Source organism: Vulpes lagopus, chromosome 3 (genome assembly GCF_018345385.1).
Source record: "Vulpes lagopus strain Blue_001 chromosome 3, ASM1834538v1, whole genome shotgun sequence".
Taxonomy (NCBI): domain Eukaryota; kingdom Metazoa; phylum Chordata; class Mammalia; order Carnivora; family Canidae; genus Vulpes; species Vulpes lagopus.
In genome coordinates this window covers 30,348,841-30,368,771 of record NC_054826.1, presented here as the reverse complement: position 1 = coordinate 30,368,771, position 19,931 = coordinate 30,348,841, and the positions used below count along the sequence as shown (strand labels likewise).

At 46.1% G+C, this 19,931-nt stretch overlaps 1 protein-coding gene across 1 annotated transcript; it reads right to left on the bottom strand.

Moving 5' to 3' along the window:
- Positions 1–1,259: 1,259 nt before the first annotated feature.
- Positions 1,260–14,808, bottom strand: GM2A (GM2 ganglioside activator). Its single transcript, XM_041750770.1, has 4 exons — positions 14,432–14,808; positions 9,115–9,276; positions 3,307–3,489; positions 1,260–2,939 (listed from the first exon to the last, which is right to left on the bottom strand). The coding sequence occupies exons 1-4, from the start codon at positions 14,519–14,521 to the stop codon at positions 2,784–2,786; spliced, it is 591 nt and encodes a 196-aa protein (XP_041606704.1). The 5' UTR covers positions 14,522–14,808; the 3' UTR covers positions 1,260–2,783.
- Positions 14,809–19,931: the final 5,123 nt, after the last annotated feature.

Sequence of the window (19,931 nt, the reverse complement as noted above, 5' to 3'; positions counted from 1 at the left end):
CTGGTTAGGTACTAACAAATTCCTGTCAAGGATTGTACCACTTTGCATCCCCACCAGCTGTGTAGGCATGCCTGTTCCCTACAGCCTAGACTAGCAGTGTGGTTCTATCTCCATTGTGCACCAGTCTGAGAGGTGATGTTCTACTGTTTTGACAGACATTTCTCTAATCATAGGTAAGTCTGCAGGTTTCATGTTTAAGGCCTATTTTTACAACTTAGTGTGTATGTGTGAGAGGAGAATTGTCTATTCATGTCTCTTCTCAATTTTTCTATCAGGTTTTTAGTCCCTTGGATGTTTCATTCTTTATATAGTAGAAATATTAACACTTGGTCTATGATATGTGCTGAAACTGTTTTCTTCGAGTCTTCTTGGTTTGTTTTTATTTTTATTTTTATTTTTATTTTTTTTTGGTTTGTTTTTTTTTTTTAATCAAAGATTTCATTTATTCATGAGAGACACAGAGAGAAGCAGAGACATAGGCAAAGGGTGAAGCAGATTCCCTGAGGGGAACCCGAGGCAGGACTTGATCCCAGGACTCCGGGATCACATCCTGAGTTGAAGGAAGACGCTCAACCACTGAGCCACCCAGGCATCCCTCTTACAGTCTTTCGACTTCATGGTATTTCGTAAAAAGCGACTTTTTTTTTTAATGTAGTCAAATGTACCAATCTTTTATTTCTTGTGGATTTTGCATCTATGTTTTCTTTTAGTAGTTGTATGGTTTCATTGATATTTAGACCCTGGATCTATTTGGAGTTTATTCTGCATTTGGTGTGAAGTATGAATCTATTTTCAACTTTTTCCAGTTGGCTCAGTACCATTGCTTAAAAAAGTCTATTTTGCCTGTGATTTGAGATTTTTCACACCCTCCCCACTGAGACCCAGGGAAGCATTTGAACCAAGAGCTTGGCACGACATGGAAAGATTAACCGAGCTAATGAGATTCCATTCTAGGATATGAACTGAGAACAACTGTGAGAACAAGGCCTAAAAAACCAAAAGGGGAATAGGCTGGAGTGGTCACAGAGCAATAGGAAAGCAAAAAAATAAAAACAAGCCAAGGATCTTGGATGGTGACGAGACAGATTGAAGCAGGGAGAACAAGCAGCTCACAAGGCAAAAACAGAAGAGACAGTCCCTGGAATCACTTCAGCTTGTCTGTGCCTCCAGAGCAAACTCTACCAGCAGGAACAGCCCACCCCAAACAAGCTCCTAAAAACTCGACGATGGACAAATGTGCAGTCAAGACAAAGGAGGAATTCTCAGCAAGTTAAAAAGGTTTATTGCCATTCCAAGCTTCAAATGATCCCAGGAGCTGGGGGTAATCCAGGGGTCAGTAGGTTGTCATGGAGGACGGGACGATGGGCGAACCCAGGAACCTGAGGTGAGTCCACCTCTCTTCATTGGATCTTTGCTCCACAGAGCAGCTGCTGGTGGGTTCCAACTCTTCCGCGTTTGCCCCATTCAGCCTGACAATGCTGCAAGGCTGGGGCAGGCAGCCTCATGATCCCTGCCACCGACAGCTCTGAGAGGCTGCCTCCCCCGTCCCTAGCCCTGCAAGAGCCTCTCTGTGGGTCAGACCCTATGGATCCGGCTCTGCAGAGGGACAAACAACCCTGGAGGAGTCGTCTCAAGACTGAAAGGACAAGGAATGCATGGTCTTACATCAGAGGATGCAAATTGGCCACAGTGGGGCAGATTTCCCCCACTGAAACATTGGTTTTGCCCTTTTGGCCTGCACAGTGTTTTAAAAAAATCATCTGTTGCCAATATTTTAAAACTATAAGATTTCATATAAAAGTCTGGACTTCTGGCTTCTCCAAGGGAAAAAAAATTTGAGACTCTTTGGCAATACTGGGCCTATGGCATTCTCATGTGGCACCAACTGGCCACAGCTCTACCGCAGCTGCCCTTATGGGCTGAATGCACCCTTTCTAACTCAGCCCAGGCCTCATCATCCCTGACAATATTCCCAAGCTCAAGCCTGGACATCAGCTGCCTTGTAACAATGCATATGTGCTGCTATAAAAGGCGGGGGTGGGTAGGAAGACATGCCTGGAAACAGTATGCTCCTTGTCGTCATCCTCACTCATTTAGGTCTCGTGTTTGGCCCTGCAGGCACCTGAGTCTGTAAACTTTCTTAAACACATAGGGCATTCTTAAATACCTCTCCCAGTGAAGCTCCACCACATCCCTGCCTCCCCCGGATACACTATGCCCCACTGTTTGCTGGGCAAAACTAGAAAAGAATACTGAATTAATCACAGAAGTTAATGGAGGAATAGACTGAGGTGAACTACTTCAGCCCCTTCATCATAAGGGGGATAAAAGTAAAGCAAAAAAGTGTTATTAATACTTCCATTCTGCTTTTAAGTCAGTGACCCAAAAAAAATTTTTTAAAGAAAATCACAAAGGTAACTTCTGAAAACTACAACTGGGTTGGTCTGAACTCAAGATCACAAAATACATTGGTCCCATTCCTTGATTATTTAGAAAATGAATTAAGCTCTTAGAGAGAAAGTCATAGAGTCAAGGAGGGAAATGAAATGGCCGGCCTGGCAGCTGCTGTGGGCTATCAGAGCTGCCAAGCCGCACCCCTAGGTCAGGGCTGCCCGCCCATGCCATGCAGGTGGCACAAAATGATTCTCAGTGAGGGAAGTGGCATCATTGCAGAAAGGGCTTAAAGGGGTACAGAGAGTCAGGATTTGACCTCTGCAAATACAAGACAGAAGAAGAGGGATACCTTTCTCAGGCCCCTTCTTTCTGCTATTGCTGGTGCCACATTATTTGCCCATCAGAGAGGCAGAGATCTTGACACAGCCCAGACGCTCCCCACCGCTGCTGAGGATGACCTGGATGCGGTAGTGCCCAAAACTGAGCCAGGAGGGCAGCTCCATGTTGGGCAGGATTAAATCAGTCCGAGGCAGCGAGTAGATGCCCTGCAGGAAAACCGGTGGATCACAGAGTCAGTGGAAGCCTACTGAGGGGACTCTCATGGAACTCTCCCAAAAGGGCAGCCATGAACTGCCCTTTCTGCCACTCCCCTGAGAGCCACATGACACTAGGGATAGCCATAGCACTACAGAACATGGAATGTTAGAGCTAACCGGCACTGGAGGTCATACTGCGGTTTAAGTCTCCCAACCCACAGATGGATAAACCAAAGCCCCCAAAATATAAGCAATTCAGGATAGATCACCCACAGACATCCAGATCTGTGAGAGGAGAATGCAAGAACCCTTCCTTCCAAGTCCCATGTGTTTACTCCAGCCACAGAAAGAATGCTCTCCTTTCCTATGTACTTACTGCCTTGATGGGACAGTGGCAGGGAAGCCCATAGGTGTGCAGAGGCTCCGGGCAGCGCTGTCCAGGGGGAATAACAGTGTCAAGTACTTGGCAGAAGTCTTCATAGGTGCAGCTACCAAGTTCATCCACACATGGGACTTTGACCCAGAAGCCAGCCAATTCCTTCTCCACAATTATTTCCACCTAGGGAGAAAGAGTTTGAAACAGTATAAGCTCCAAGGCAAACATACCAACTCCTCTACATTTTTAAAAGATCAGCATTTTATTTTGATCACGGAATTTTTGATCGATGGGGTCTTGGAGATATTCTTGATCCAGAAGTGACCATGTGGCACATGTCCCAGTATTATCCTTCCCGGTGCCTGTGGCAGATAATTAATGATCGTTGTGATATTCCCCCCCCCACCCCCCCACTGAACCATAGTCTTAAAATTCTTTAGGTAATCACTACCATAGATTGAAGCTAACACTGGAGCTGAAATGCACTTGTCATGTAACTGCTAACTGGCACCACTTGCTAGACTTTCCTTCTCAGCCCCATCTTGGCTTCAAGAGCCCTTTCCTGTGTAGAACCTCAGGCAACAATTGCCAGCCGATTGGAGTAGAAACCTCTTTTCTATCCTTGGGTAAATTTTCTCTGTAGAGCTGTAAAAGAATTTAAAACAGTAGGAATTTATAGGGAGCTCACTTTGGGATTGATATAAAGGAAGATCTTCGTCACAATCATAGCTAGGATATAAAAGAAATACCCCCCAAGAAGTGGCAGGCTCTCCAGACTGAGTTGGGGAAGCCACCGAAGGACCCCACACTCAGAAGAAGCTGGATGAGAAGATCGATGATGTGCTTCACACCTCCATGCTGACATGATTCTACTCCTGTTCTAGAGGTTGCAGCTGAGCCGGAAGAGGCCAGGACTTCAAAGCAGACAGTCCCAGATGTGCCTGCTGTGTGCCAGGCATTCACTAAGTGAGCTCTCTCTCTTGACCATGTTCGTGCCCCACCAGCAACCCCCTGCCCCCTGCCAAATGTATTAAGGGAAAACAGTAAGGAAAGGGAAGGGGGAGGTTAGCTCACTCGAACATCTGATTTCTGTGGGTATTATGGCAGGAAACCACAATTTTAGGGTCCCTTTCAGTTCTGAAATTCTAGCAATGTCATGTTTCCCAGCCTCCAGGCTCACTTGATTTAGGACTTTTGTCTTTAAAAGACAAATCTTGGATGGGCACTTATTCCCCTAGAGTCTGCTGGGCTTGGGCTGGCTCCCCAGCTTGTGGACTCAGTCTTCCAACAGCCCTAGATGTCAGGATCCAGGCTCGAGAGGAAGGGAAGCATCAGTGTACTCTGGATCCTGAGCAGACAGATTCAAATTGCTTTCTTTGCTAACCTCATGGTGCTCTGCTGACACACGCAGTATCCCGCACCCCCACTCACACATGGTCCCCTGCCAGTCTGCCTCTGTGCTCTCCTGCCAAGCCTGCTCCAGCCCCTTTGCCTGGGAGAGCCAGAAGGCCTGGACTGGAAAGCTATCCCTGCCACTTCCTAATATTGTGCCATTGCGTCGAGCTACTTTGCTCAGTTTCCATTCCCTTGTCTCCAAAAGCAGGATATTTTAGAGTGCCAACCTCATAAGATCCCATCGAGTGAGACAATGCCTGTAAAATGCTTAGCACAGTGCCTGAAATCCAAACATTAACTCCTGCAGGACTACCTATCCTACCTTCTCCCTCAGCCAGTACCCCTTGTTTCTCCAGTATCCCAATGAAAATGGTTAAGTAAGTTATGCCCTGAACAGAAATGCCCAGATGGGGGGACCAGTGAGGGCCAAGTCCTGGCTGGGGTCCTCCCATCAGGCTAGAAGCCTATGGGGCTGTATCCACCAGAAGGAGCCATGCCTTGCCTACCCAGGCCAAAGACAGCACCGGAGGTACTCAGTAGGAGTGCATGAAATGTAAGGCAATAGGTACTTTTGAGGCAGTGCCATGCCTTCCACTTGGGGATTGCATGGCTCAGTTCCCAGCCCCTGTTATCAATCTGCCTCCTCCTATGGCTCAGGAAAGCAAGCAAGGCTGAATAATAAGATACCATCAATCTCTCTAGTCTAAGACTTCCTTGCAAATTAGGTAGCTTGATTTAAATAAACTTCTGTCATGGGACCTGTCTCGACAACCAGACAGACAGAAGCTCTGACCAATAATCAGGGCTGGATCCCTGCACCTGCCAGGGCCCGTGAGCAAGTCCTCAGGTCTCCACCCCTCCATCCTGACAATGGAATATTTGGATCTCATGATCTCAAAGAGGCCTACCAGTCCTGACATCCTAAGAGTGAAAATTTCTTATGGGTTGAAAAGAAATTATTTATCTTGGCCTCTCCCACACAGATAGGCACACAAAAGCTCTAAATAAAGATACATGGGGAGCAGCTGTCGGGGAGCCACCTGATGCAACGGAAGGAGGCAGTTATAAACTGAGGTACATGATTCTCGGGGGGAAAATAGGTCAAACTATCAGGCCTGAAAGCCACATCTAAAAGCCCAAAATTAGTGTATATGCCAAATACAGAAGCGATTTATGATTCCTGAGGATGAGAAAACAAGGGTCTCAGAGACTGGAATTTGAGAGAGGGCCCACAAGAGGGAGTTATAAATTAAGCTGAATCCTATAAAGCAAGTCAAAAGAGGAAAGGGGAGCTCCTGGGTGGCCCCAGTCTTGCCCATGGCTCATGGAATCTGGGGCATCCAGCTTCTAAACATTGCAGCAGGGGTTAAATTCATCCAGGTCTGAGATGAGACTCTGGATTAAAAAAATTCCACTTCAGCATGGTCAGCGGAAGAGAGGATGAGTTGGCTCTCCTGCTTGCAAGCTGTGTGGGCCTGGATGCCTCACTCTCCTCTCTGGGCCTCAGGAACAAGAGATGGAAGACATTGAGGCCTCCAGGCTCATAAGGAGCTGTCTCTAGGGGATCTCTGCTGAGCAAGGGAAAGTTCTGGAGCACTCTCCTACAGACATACCAAGCACTAAGTCCACCTCCGTGCCTGAAAAAGTTCAAGGACAGGTTACACAACATAAGGACACCCAGCCTTGAATGTGCTAGTAACTACGCGACCTAGGCAAGCTGTACCCCTTCTATGAGCCTCAGCACCCCTGATCTATAAAACGAGGCTCATCATCTTTTCTCCTACACAAGTGTTCAGGGGCTTTCATTTGATAGCTAATATGCATATTACCTGAAAAATGAAAAGAACTAAACTGAAAATATACAAGAGAAATGTTAAGAGCAAGGGAAGGAGTAGAGGCAATCCAAGCACAGTTTTTATAAAGTGCAATGGCCCAAACTTATGTACGACAGGTCATAAAGTATCAGGAAAGGGGTGGGCCTTCGAAGAAGCCAAGAAAAGCAGGCTAGGGGCAGAAAGAGCACCAATTTTTTCCATCAAATGCGAAGCATCACAGAAATGCCAGCATTCTGCACAACAGTGACAGCAGAACAAGCATGATGGCACCTGCCAAAGAGCCCAACACTCCAGACTCAGCAGAAAGAGCACGGAAATGACATTTGTGTGACCCTGGTAGATTATCGCTTGAAGTATAGCTAAAGGAAATGTAATGATCTAGCCTGGAGAAGACTTGGGAGGGATGTACAGAGGAAGGCAGGGCCCAAGAGCTGTCCACACATCCCGGGCTTCTGTCCAAGTCAGAGGGGCCACAGGAACAGACTGACATTAACTGAACTATTAACAAGAGTTAACATGTAGCGAGCAGGTCTTATGTGCCAGGTTATGTAAAAAAGCACACTGCATGTTATCAACCCAGTAATGTCCACAAGCAACCTAGAAGGTAGAGGCTGTGATTCAGCCAGGGGGAAGAGTAGTTACCAGGACACATTCCACATCAGAAGCCTTTTAAAGAATCAGAACAAAACTGGTGTCAGAACAGATCTACACCTGGGCAAGCTGAAGGGCATATAAGAATATGTTGTGGGGCATCTGGGTGGCTCAGTGGTTGAGCATCTGCCTTCGGCTCATGTCGTGATCCTGGGGTCCTGGGATCAAGTCCTGCATCAGGCTCCCTGCAGGAAGCCTGCTTCTCCCTCTGCCTATGTTTCTGTCTCTCTCTGTGTGTGTCTCCCATAGATAAATAAATAAAATCTTTTTAAAAATGTTATAAAGGAAGCAGTTGAAAGTAGTGAGAGGGACTACAATGTATGGTGTTACAATAGATATATGAAAAGCCTTTATTGTTCTGTAGAAAAGCATGTAAACAGCCACCCCCATAAGAGGCAACAGACATGATCAAACTGGCTAATCCCAAAGTAAATACAAAAGGCAACAAAATTGGGATGACTGGGTGGCTCAGTGGCTAAGCATCTGCCTTCATTTCAGGGCCTGATCCCAGAATCTCAGGATGGAAACCCACAACAGGGTCCCCACAAGGAGCCTGCTTCTTTCCCTGCCTGTGTCTCTGCCTCTCTCTGTGTGTCTCTCATGAAAAAATAAAACCCTTAAAAAAAAAAAGGCAACCAAATTAATGAAAAGACATTGAACCTCACTAGGGATGACATAAAATAGTGGAAAACATTATTAGAAAATGCTCAGAATCAAATCTGTGAAAAAAAGGCAAATCTGTTGCTGGCAATCTGTTGGGAGAGGGTATATATGGGGTTCAAATATGTGGAGGCACTTTGGCAATATGTACCTAAAGACCTAAAAAAATCTGTGCCTAAAAATAAATAAATAAGTAATTAAATAATAAAAAAAAATAAAGTCTCTGTCTAGATAATCAGAAAAGTACAAAAAGATACATGACAAGGATAATGTTGGCAAAGGTGTTTATAACAGCCAAAAAATAAACGAAGCCAAACAAACAAACCAAAAACTGCCCTAGAAACAAATTAAATGTCTGACAATAGATTTGTTAAGTACACTAGGACAGATCTACATCCGAATATTTCTGCCATTAAGAAGAGTTAGGTAAACTGATGCCAAATGCCATAGAAAGAGGTATAGAACCTACAGTATGATGCTAAAAAAAAAAAAAAAAAAAAAAAGCAAGTTTATTTTTTTTAAGATTTTATTTATTTGAGAGAGAGTGAGCAAGAGCAGTGGGGAGGGGCAGAAGGAGAAGCAGACTGCCCACTGAGTGGAGAGCCCAACGCAGGGCCCGATCCCAGGACCCAGGATCACAACCCGAGCCAAAGGCAGATGCCCAACCAACTAAGCCACCCATGCACCCCCAAAAAAGCAAGTTTAATAGCACATGCCATAAAAATCCACTATTGTAAATGTACATATATTTACAACACAAATGTACATATAACTTACAAATGTAGAAAATATTCTGATGATTATGTAAATAGCAGTGACTACCTCATGAGGAGGCACATTGCAGGACACGTTTACAAGGTACACTGCTTCTTATTTTCATACATATCCACTCAAAATTAATATGCATGTTATATGTGATTGTATGGGGGACAGTTCCAAATCCTAGCCTACCAAATGTTTAAAGTGCCTACCCCTTATCACTGGGTAGTTGAGATTGCAGGGGATGTATCTCCCCCGCTTTTTGAGAATTTGTAATTTCTAAAGTGACTACATATTACTAAGTGACATCCCTGTTTTATAATTCACAACAGCACCAAAACAAAATTGCCCAACTGGAGTAGAATTCACGCATCCTTTGCTGCTCTGTGATTCCAGGATTGTAGAATTACTCACGGTCACCTGAGCATACATCCCTAAGGGGCCCCGCCAGCTGGCCCATGCCACTTCCCTCCAGCACCTCCGCAACCCTGCCCACTTCCAGGCTCACCTTCTGAGGATCGGTGAGGAGGACATTGGTCCGGACCTCGAAGCTGACAGTCATGTTCCCAGGAAAGATAACAGGGTCAGGTAGCAGAGACAGGCTCCTGAAGAACACAGGGTCCTTCCCCCTATCGCAGTTGTTCCAGAAAAAGCTCCCGGACTTGGGTGGCTGAAGAAAATCAGGCAGAAAAGAAAAGAAATGTTGACAAAAGGAACGCTCACAGGGCAGAAGCATCAACAGAACAGGCTATGGATGGTGTGACAGTGGGCGAGGCACTTCCCCTCCCTGAGCTTTTATCTGCACCTCTGTATCCGTAAGCCCAGGATAACACCTTGGTACCCATCTCCAAGGTAGTACTACACCAGAAAACTCAAAAAATATAATCTCCCCAAAGTGTGCTGTTAACTAGAAAGCACAAGATGTCAGATCTTGAGCTTCAAAACCGGTGAACAACCACATCCACCCTTGGTAGGTGCCTTCTCTGACTTCCACTCTTAGCCCCCCCACCCCTCCACCCCTCTCCAGCCAGCCCTGGCATCTCCTAAGAGGGAAGTTCCTGGAGGGTTCACCTTTGCAGCCTCATGCCCAGATCTTATTCATGTCACACCCCATGCCCAATCCAGGGCCAGGAATAATTGGAAACTAACACAGTGGGAAACCCCTACCCTCAAGGAGTATGCAATCAGCTCGGGGAGGGAATAGGACACACGGAGAGAGACACCCAGTGGGGCGCTTGTCAATGAACCCTAGTGAACAAGCTTCCCCAATCCTAACCAGTGCTTCCTGCCTCCTATCCCATTGCCCATACTCTGTCCCATCTGAATCACCATCCTCCCCTTTGCTGAGCCACTTCCTCTTCTTCCTCAATATCCCCTAGAGGTCTCTAGATTCCACCATCTTGTCTGGCTACACAAGACCGCTGACTCCCCACTCCCACAGAACCTGCCTACTCATCTATGATCTTTAACACTTCCTACACTGTGCAGACTCTGCCCACCCACCCGCACCTTTCCCAGCCCCCTGAAGGCCACCTAAGAGACACTTTAGGCATTCCCACTATGTGCATCCCATCTTAGAAGGAATACCTGCCAGCCCCACACCTCCAACTGACCCCGTCGTCAACACAGCCAACTGGGCTGAAAGGAAACTTCTAACCCAAGCGAGGCCGGCAGATTCTCTTTGCCTCTGGGAAATGGAGGTTGAGGCACAAATCACTTAGAAGGCTTTCTGCCGTCATTGGGTCATAACACTTGGGATAAGGTCAGAACACCTAGACCTGTGACTCACGACCAAGCCAAAGTTTGGGAAGAGACAAGAACTAAGGGCTCTGCTGGTCTCTGGAAGAGAGAACAGAAGTGTCCCCTCCCCAACCCCACCCCTGTCCAAATAGGCAATAAGGGGTTAGCAGTGAAAGGCAGGACTCTGGAGTGAGATATAGGGTAAATCAGAGCTTGAGTCAACAGGCCTGGCTCAGCCACAGCATCACATGATTCTATAGGCCAGTTTCCCCTTTGGCACTCCAATTTCCACATCTTTTAAGTGGAGGCTTTATACTTTCCTCTTAGGGATGTGAAGATGAGAGCGTGCATGTAAGCTCTTAACAATGCCAGGCCCAAAGCATGAGCTGGCTCACTGAATGAAAGCCATTTATATGGCCCAGCCTCCATTCCTGCCATTAGTTCCAAGAGATTCCTTGTATACCTGGAGTAAACTTCCCTTTAGTTGAGCTTCTTGGAATGAGTTTCTGTCCCTTGGAATGAAATGTCATGACATGAGTAAGAAGAACAGGACAGGGTCTGATTCATGCCTGCGTGCCCCACAGCCCCTTACGCAGGGTAGGAGCCGATAAATGTTTCCTTCAGTATTCATCCCACAAATATTTATGGAGCAATGAGCACGGGCCCTGGTCTAAGTTTGTGTTCATAGTGGTAAACAATTAGAGATGTTCTTGCCCTGCCTTGAGGAGCTTAGAGTCTAAAGCCAATAAATGTTACCCACCGTGATTTCAGAGCGCCGGAAAAGAAATGAACAGAGGTAATGTTGAGAGGAACAAAGGACTTACTTAAACAGGGTAGTAAGGGAATGATACTTAAGCTGGACCCCTGCAGGATGAGAAGTCGGCCATGTAAGTAGAGAAAGATTGTTCTATCCAGGCAGAGACTACATGGGCAAAGGCCCTGTGGTAGGAAGTTTCGCTGGCCTGGGCACTATAAGAAGGCTATTGGGCTACATGTAGCAGATGACTGACCCAGATGAGGCTGGAGGGGAGGCAAGGTCATTTAATGTACGACCTCGTAGGTCATAACTGGGACCCTGGATTTACTGTAAGTGCAACAGAACCCCACTGCAAGAGAGTGCCACACTCTGGTTCATGGTTGAGAATGGACTGGAGAAGAACAAGTCTGGAAGGGGGAGACCAGTTAGGAGGCCGTTGTCAAATGAAAGAATGCCTGGACTTAAGAGTTGGGCTGGAAGGCAGGTAGGAGGACTAGCCATTTTCTGGGGCTGTTTTCACAGATTCTGAGGCACCCTTCTTCACATCGAGGGCTGATTCCAGGCTGGGGCAGGTGTCCCGAGCGTCCTGTTGGAGATGAAGAATTCCCTTCCTTCTTCTAAGCTCCCTTTTCCTTCAGCCCCTGAGGGAGGCAGAACAACAGAGTTTCCCCCGTGCCTGACTAGAAGCCGCTCTGGCAAAGATTTCTGCAGCTGGGTCCAGCCTCGTCTGGAAGAGGAGGCACAGAGGATTAGCAATGCCCACTAAGGGCCAGACCTGGCACAGGAGCTCCTCTGGCCTGTGCATGATACGTTCCCAGACCCCCAGTGGATGCCTGAAACCACACATAGTACTGAACCCTATATATTCTATGGATTTTCTTCTATGCATGCTTTTTTTATATATACCTATGATGAAGTTTAATTTATAAATTTGGCACAGTAAGAGATTAACAACCATAACTAATAGAAAACAGAACGATCATTAACACCACACCGTAACAAAAGTTATGTAAGTGTGGTCTCTCTCCCTCTCAAAATATCTTACTGTACCGCACTCACCCTTCTTCTTGTGATGATGTGAGACGAGAAAGTGCCTGTGTGATGAGAGGAGGAGAGGTGGGTGATGCAGGCATTGTGATATAGCATCAGGGCTACTATTAAACATCTGATGAAGTCAGAAGGGGCATCATCTGCTTCCAGCCTGCGACTCACTGGGCTTACAGACCACAGAAGGCAAAACCACAGATAAAGGAGAGACTACTGTATTTGCCATCCCCAGGATAGGCCAACACGTGGGAAGAGGCAACAGAGGGCAGAGGGAAAATGCACAGCTCTGGAGGCAAAAATACAGGTATATATCATATCACAGACCCGGGTTCCAATCATACCTCAGCCACTCACACGAGCTGAGGCCCTGGACAAAGTTACCCTCTTGAGGTTGTTTCCTCATCTATTAGATGGACATAATTATATCTTCTCACAGGGCTGCTGGGAAAATGAGAAGTATGCACAGAAAGTACAGTGGCCACACCTCAAGCCTGGCAAACAATGAAAACACAAGACTGAGAACCTGTCACAGACCAGAGGAGACTGGGGTGGCCTGATGACAGATGCACTGTGCTACCTTGGACTGGATCCTGGAACACAAAGAGGACATTCATGGGAAAACTGGTGAAATCCAATAAAGTCTAGAGTTTTAGATAATGCTGATGAACCAATGCTAGTTTCTCAGTTTGGGCAAATGCACAATGGTAATATGAGCTGTTAACATCAGGGAAACTGGGTGGGGAGTTTATGAGAGAACTCTGTGTTATCTCTGCAACTTGTCTGTAAATCTAAAATTATTCCCCCAAAAAAGCTTATTAGAAAAAAAAAAGCACACAGCTCAACACATAGCACAGAGTGTGTGCACAATAAATGACAGTCATTATACAGTGTCAGAGAGTCTATTAAGCACCTACCATATGCCTGCACGGGATTAGACATTCTCCCCGCTGTCTGATGCCAGTCATAGCCCAGCAACACAAGAGTGGTTAACACAAGAAGAGGAAATAAAACAAGTTTCCAGATGCTTAAGTGGTTACCATCACCCCGCTGCCCTTATCTGGCTCCTGGTCTCAGGCACCAGACTCTGAATCACATGAGCACAGAGAAAACTGAAAGTGCCTTTTGCTGTACATCACAGGTGGCACCTATTCTCTACCGGCCTGAGCAAGGTGGGTGAACTCTATGATGTCTCAGGGCCTCTCCAAAAGTGCTGATCTAAAGCCCTCTAGTCTGGGATGGCATCCATGGTCAACACATAGGAGAGACTGGGGATGCAGGGCAAGTCCGAGGTCTAGCTCGACTCCACCTCATAGCGGTCAGCCCTGGAGCCAAGAGAAACATTCTCAACCTATACTCAGGGACACACTGGGAGTCCTTCTTGTCTTGGCCTCTAGGCCAAGAGGTCCTTATGCTTTCATTCAATAGGAAAAATAAAATAGACCCCTTGGCCCCCGGGGGCAGGGTGAGGCCGAGTCTAGCGGCTTGTATCACTTTACCTGTTACTTTAGCCCCTTTCCAACCATGAAAGCATTTCCCTTCACCCACACCCATCTGAGAAAGGCAGGTTGGTATCATCATGTCCATTTTACAGATGAGGAGACCATCTGTGTCTTGCCCACAGCTATGCAGCAAAGAAACAAATGCAACTAGGCTTCTCCAGGTCTCAGAAAGACAGAACTTCCCCTTCCCAAGGGTCTGGAGCATAGGGTGAGGGAAAAGTGAAGACTCTTCTGTGGCCTGTGATCAGAAGCAGTGGGTCACAGGGCTGGATCTCTGTCACCAGAAGAACAGGTCTGGGCCTACCTGCCTCTCAAACCCACGCTTGTCACGACAAGCTGAGCCACAGAGCAGACAGAAGGGGAAGGGATGAGTGCCAGGCCTTTTTATGGGAGGTGGAAGGCGGGGGCAGGTAAACAAGGCTGAGTCTCTGGGCCTGAGAGCAGTTCCTTAGGCCTTGCAGTCCTGCCAAATTTCACTCGGATGTTCGATATTCCGAAAGAGAGCAAGAGAGTAAAGACCTAAGGGAGATGAACCTTCCCTAAAAGTGGAGCAGAACAAGGCCTAATAGCCCACGTTCACTATACAGATGGGTTAACCGAGACTCAAGAGAGAAAAGGACCCACTCGGAGTCCCACAGTTAGTGACTTTGGGAGGCTCTGCAGAGGAGAAGGAATTCTAGAAAGCAGAGTAGCCACCCCCATAATCCCACCCCAACCGGACCGGCGAGCTGGAAGCAGCCCCGAAAGGAGCGAGGGCGGGCGGGAGTGGGGGGCACACTCACCCTTCTCTGGCGGACGCGTGAAGGGTCCGCAGGGCCGGCGAGAAGCAAGCCCAAGACGATCAGGAGCACAGCATCCATCTGGGAGGCCATTGTAAAGAGCGGGTCCGTGCAGGGTTACTAGGTCTGCGGCGGCGGCGGCGCCCTTAAATGCTAGCCTTGGGTGCTTATGCAAAGCTGGGCATTGCTATGCAAAACCGAGCGCCGCCACTTCCAGGTTTGCCCCGCCCAGTGGGGGATCAGAGATTGCGAGGCCTGCTGCTGGATAGAGCTCTCCCGACAACCCCCAGCAGAGGTTCCTCCTTTAGCCCCTGCCTCCAGGCACCGCCGTGCAGCCCCTCCTTCGGGCCCGAGACTGCGGAGCCGGGGGACGACGGGGGCGGGCCCGGGGCGGGGCCAGAGCGCGGGGCGGGGCCGGGGCCCGGGGCGGGGCGGGGCCGGGGTGGGGGCGGGGCCGAGCGCGGGGCGGGGCGGGGCGGAGCCAAAACTGCAGTTGCTAAACCGACGCAGTGACCTTAGCTGCGGAAAAGCCTTTTTGTTTTGAAACCCGCGTGCATTCTTGGACCCAATGTCACGCTCCCTGTTCATATTACGTTTTCCTGTATCCGTGTTCCGAATCACTGTGTTTTTTCAATAATTATAATCAAAATTGTAATAACCGAGAGTAAGTGCTTTAATGCATGCTAAGCACGTTAAACGCCTATGAGAAATCTTTTTGCCCCGTCTTAGCACTGAGGAAGACATACGTACACCGTAGGAGTTAGCTCTGCCAAGGTCACAGAGCTGGGAAGTGATAGAGCAAGGATATATAGCCCATCTGCTTATGTAGCCCATCAAGCAAGATTTTGTTAAGCTATAATACTTTTAAGTTTTGCTTTTTAAAAAAAGCAATGGGGGGATCCCTGGGTGGCGCAGCGGTTTGGCGCCTGCCTTTGGCCCAGGGCGCGATCCTGGAGACCCGGGATCGAATCCCACATCAGGCTCCCGGTGCATGGAGCCTGCTTCTCCCTCTGCCTGTGTCTCTGCCTCTCTCTCTCTCTCTCTCTGTGACTATCATAAATAAGTAAAAATTAAAAAAAAAAAAAAAAAAAAAGCAATGGGGATATTATTCCTGCCAAATCACCACTAGATTGTAAACCCTGCAAAGGATGGGACTATGAGTTTTGGTCACTAACATGGACCTGACCCATAATGAGCAATCAATCTTTGTTGAATAAATGAATACATAAGTAGAATTTAAAACTTACCTAATCAGCTTTTTTAAAATAATTTTTTTAATTTTGGAATTAATTTTAGATTTACAGAAAAGTCACCTGGATGGTGTATGCAACTGATGAATCACTAAACTCTACCTCTGAAACTAATAATGCACTACATGTTAACTAATTGATTTTAAGTTTTAAAAAAGATCAGGGTATTCTTATAAAAACGAGGAAACTGGCATTGGTACGTTGCCAGACTTTATCCAATCTTTTAATATGCTTTAAGTTTTTACTTAAATTTCAGTTCAATATTAATAAAATACAGTGTAATATTACTTTCAGGTGTTCAATATAGTGATTCAACACTTTCATACATCACCCAGTGCTCAGCACAGCAAGAGCTCTCCTTAATCCCCATCACCTATTTCACCCCATGCACCCTCTCTGCTAACCCTCAGTTTGTTCTCTAAAGTTGAGTCTTTTTCTTGATTTGCCTCTCTTTCTCATTTTCCTCCCTTTGTTAGTTTTGTTTCTTAAATTCCACATATTAGTGAAATCATATGGTATTTGTCTTTCTCTGACTCATTTTGCTTAGCATAATGTACTCTAGCTCTGTCTATATCATTGCAAATGGCAAGATTTCATTCTTTTTCTTGGCTAAGTAATATTCTATTGTGTGTATATATACCACATCTTCATTCATCAGTCAATGGACACTTGAGCTGTTTCCATAATTCAGCTATTGTAGATAATGCTGCTATAAATATTGGGGTGCATGTATCCCTTTGAATTAGTATTTTTGTAGTCTTTGGGTAAATACCTAGTAGTGTAATTGCAGGATCATAGCGTAGTTCTATTTTTAACTTTTTGAGGAACCTCCATACCATCTTCCAGAGTGGCCACAACAGTTTGCATTCCTAATAGTGTAAGGGGGGTTCCCTTTTCTCCATATTCTTGCCAACACCTGTTGGTTAGCATTTTTCACAGAGCTATACCAAACAATCCTAACATTTCTATGGAATCACAAACACCCTGAATAGCCAAGGCAATCTTGAGAAGAAAAAGCAAAACTGGAGGCATGATTCCAGATTTCAACCTCTATTATGGAGGTAGTATGGTACTGGAAAAAAAAATAGACACAAATCAAAAGAACAGAATAAAAAACCCAGAAATGAGCCCACAACTATATGGTTAATTAATCTTCAACAAAACAGAAAAGAATACCCAATGAGAAGAAGACAGTATCTTCAACAAATGGTGTTGAGAAAATTGGACCACAGCATGCAGAAGAATGAAACTGGACCACTTTCTTACACCATACACAAAAAGAAATTCAAAATGGATTAAAGGCCTAAATGTGAGAGAGGAAACGATCAAAATCCTAGAGGGAAACACAGCAGCAACCTCTTTGACACCAACCATCACAACTTTTCTAGATATGTCTCCTGAGGCAAGGAAAACAAAAGCAAAAAAAAAAATAAACTATTGGGACTTCATCAAAATAAAAAGCTTCTGCACAGCAAAGGAAATGATCAGCAAAACTAAAAGGCAACCTACAGAATGTGAGAAGGTTTGCAAAAAACATATCCAATAAAGGTTAATATCCAAAATATATAAAGAACTTGATCAAACTTAACACCCTGAAAACAAATAATCCAATTAAAAATGGGCAGAAGACATGAATAGACATTTTTCCAAAGAAGACATACAGATGGCCAACAGACACATGAAAAGATGCTGGATATCAATCATCAGGGAAATGCAAATCAGAACTCCAATAAGATACCATCTCACACCAGTCAGAACGGCTAAAATTAATATGTTTCGTAAATTGCACACCTTCCTCCCATTCTGATAAGGTCTTCTTTCTCTCATCTAGAATAGACTCTTCATTATATGCAAGTGCACTTTCAGGCCCCTTGAGATAGAGGACTTGCCCAATGACACACAGCAATAGCAAAATGAGAACTCACTTCTCCTGAAGCTGATCCCACAGTGGTATGAGAGATGCTCATGTGGCTGCACTCCTTGGTGGCTGTGCAGGTGCTGGATAGGGGAACTGGAAGCCAATGCTGGTCAGCCCTGGAGCCTCATTGGCTATAGAAAGAGGGCTGTACTGACTCCATTCCAGCATCATTTCTTCTTCATTTTTGCACCTGCCAAGGCCCCTAAACCCCATTACCCACTTCCTCCCCACTCCTAAATGCTCCAGTCCCTCAGCCTGGAAGCACACTCCTTCAAACAAGAACTTATTGATCTTGGGTATCAAAGGTTAATGCTCTCAGCCACCTTGGAGGATCTCTCAGTGAGTTGGCACATTCCCTGAGGATGAGAGTATTTGACACCTCCATCTGAAGGGCTTTGGAGGAGATGCTGGAACGCCACAGACACAGTGACTGGAAACTAAGACCATAACCAAGGTGGGAGGTGAAACCACAAGGATAGTGTCTCGTTCGGAGCACTCACTCTGTGTTGGGCAGACCCAGGGCTTTGTCCAGTGAGAGCCTAGGCAAGGGCTTTATTCTCTCCGGCCTCGGTTTCCTCATTTGTAAGACAAAACAAAGATTAAAATAATAATAATAATAATAATGTCAACAAACAACTAGTTGTTGGTGCTAAACTATTCTCTCATTCAACAAATACAGATTTAAAGTTGAACTATATAAAAGTCCTGCCCCCACATCATAACCCCATCCCTACCCCAACAAAGTCCATTCCAGAAAGGCAGTCAGCAAGTAAAGGCATTAACAAGATACTATCTAAGAGTAATTATCCTGGAAGACAAAAAAATACGAAGTGTGGTGGGCCTGCCTTCTTGAGTCTGGTAGGAATTCTCTGCGGAGGCAGAGAATCATCCTTGGGAGAAGTGAAAGACATTTGGGCTGAGAGCCAGTATAAAACTTAAACATGGTCAAGACCATCAGGCCATGGTTATTGGCTGGGACTGCACACCACCATCACCTTAGGGAGCTTTTAAAAATCCCCATCCCCAGGCCCACACTCCAAACCAACAACACCTAAATCTCTGGCATTGGTACATTTTTAAATTCCAGACAATTCTGTGTAGCTGAGAGCGACATCTAGTGGTGTGAAGCACCTGCCTGACAATAAGTGCACGCACACATAAAAGTGACAATTATTAAAACAAGGCTCTTGTCCTTGAAATCACATTCTAGGAGTGATGGATTGGAAGCCTGGAAGTTGTTAGTACTCTAATGTTTATGGTCATGGGCTTCCTTGAGGATTACCTAGGTATGGCCCAGGATGACCTAGCAGCTGTGTCCCCTGGGGAGTGAGTCAATGTTCCCAGGACCCAGCATGCGTGGAAAGGCTGGTCTGGTGAGTGCCCCAGAGTAGAGTGAGGAGTGCTTACTGCTTTAAATGCATATGAAGCAGGCACTGAGTCAGATCAGAAGTCACAGACAGGCAATACCAGCCTGAAACACAATTTGTTTGTATGGTTTTTCTTAGAGATGTACTTACTTGCCAGTGTATAATAAAAACAAGTAATTCCTCACTAAATTGTGGATTTCCAACTTTTTCTGTAAAAAAAAGAGAGAGAGAGAGAATCTGGACACATCAGCCTGCAATCCTGCAGACAACATTCCATTGAAGCTGAATGGTCATTGACCCCTTACGTGGGACCTGAGCTCAGCAGTCTCCAGAGCCCCTGCAATTGCATCTCTCATTTCTGTTGTAGCCAGGTCTCTGTGTGGTTTCAACCCAAATGTAGTCTTGGCATCTGGTTTTATGTATTTTTTTTTAAAGATTTTTATTTATTCATGAGAGAGGCAGAGACATAGGCAGAGACATAGGCAGAGGCAGAAGCAGGCTCCATGCAGGGAGCTCAGTGTGGGACTCAATCCCCAGACCTGGGATCAGGCCCTGAGCTGAAGGCAGACGCTCAACCACTGAGCCACCCAGGTGTCCCTGGACATCTGGTTTTAAATCATGGCTGTGCTTGTGATTAAAGGGTCATTTTCAAAAAGAAGGTAAAATCATAGCTCTCATACAGATAGAAAACGAGCACACAGGAGAGATTTTATTTATTTTTTTCAGTGAGGGATACAGATGCTACAACCAGTGCAAAGGGAAGTCTAAAGAACAAACGCATTTGTAGATCAGGAATACTGAGATAAATGCACAAATGGAGGCAAAACTGCCTCTTCCATGGTAGGTGAGAGAAGTCAATTTAACCTCCACAGGACTAGCATTTACAAGTCCAGAAGATGATTTTCCGCTGGCATGAGTTATCTTCAGAGGCAATGACAGGCACAGAGCCCCCCCCCCCCCCCCCCCCC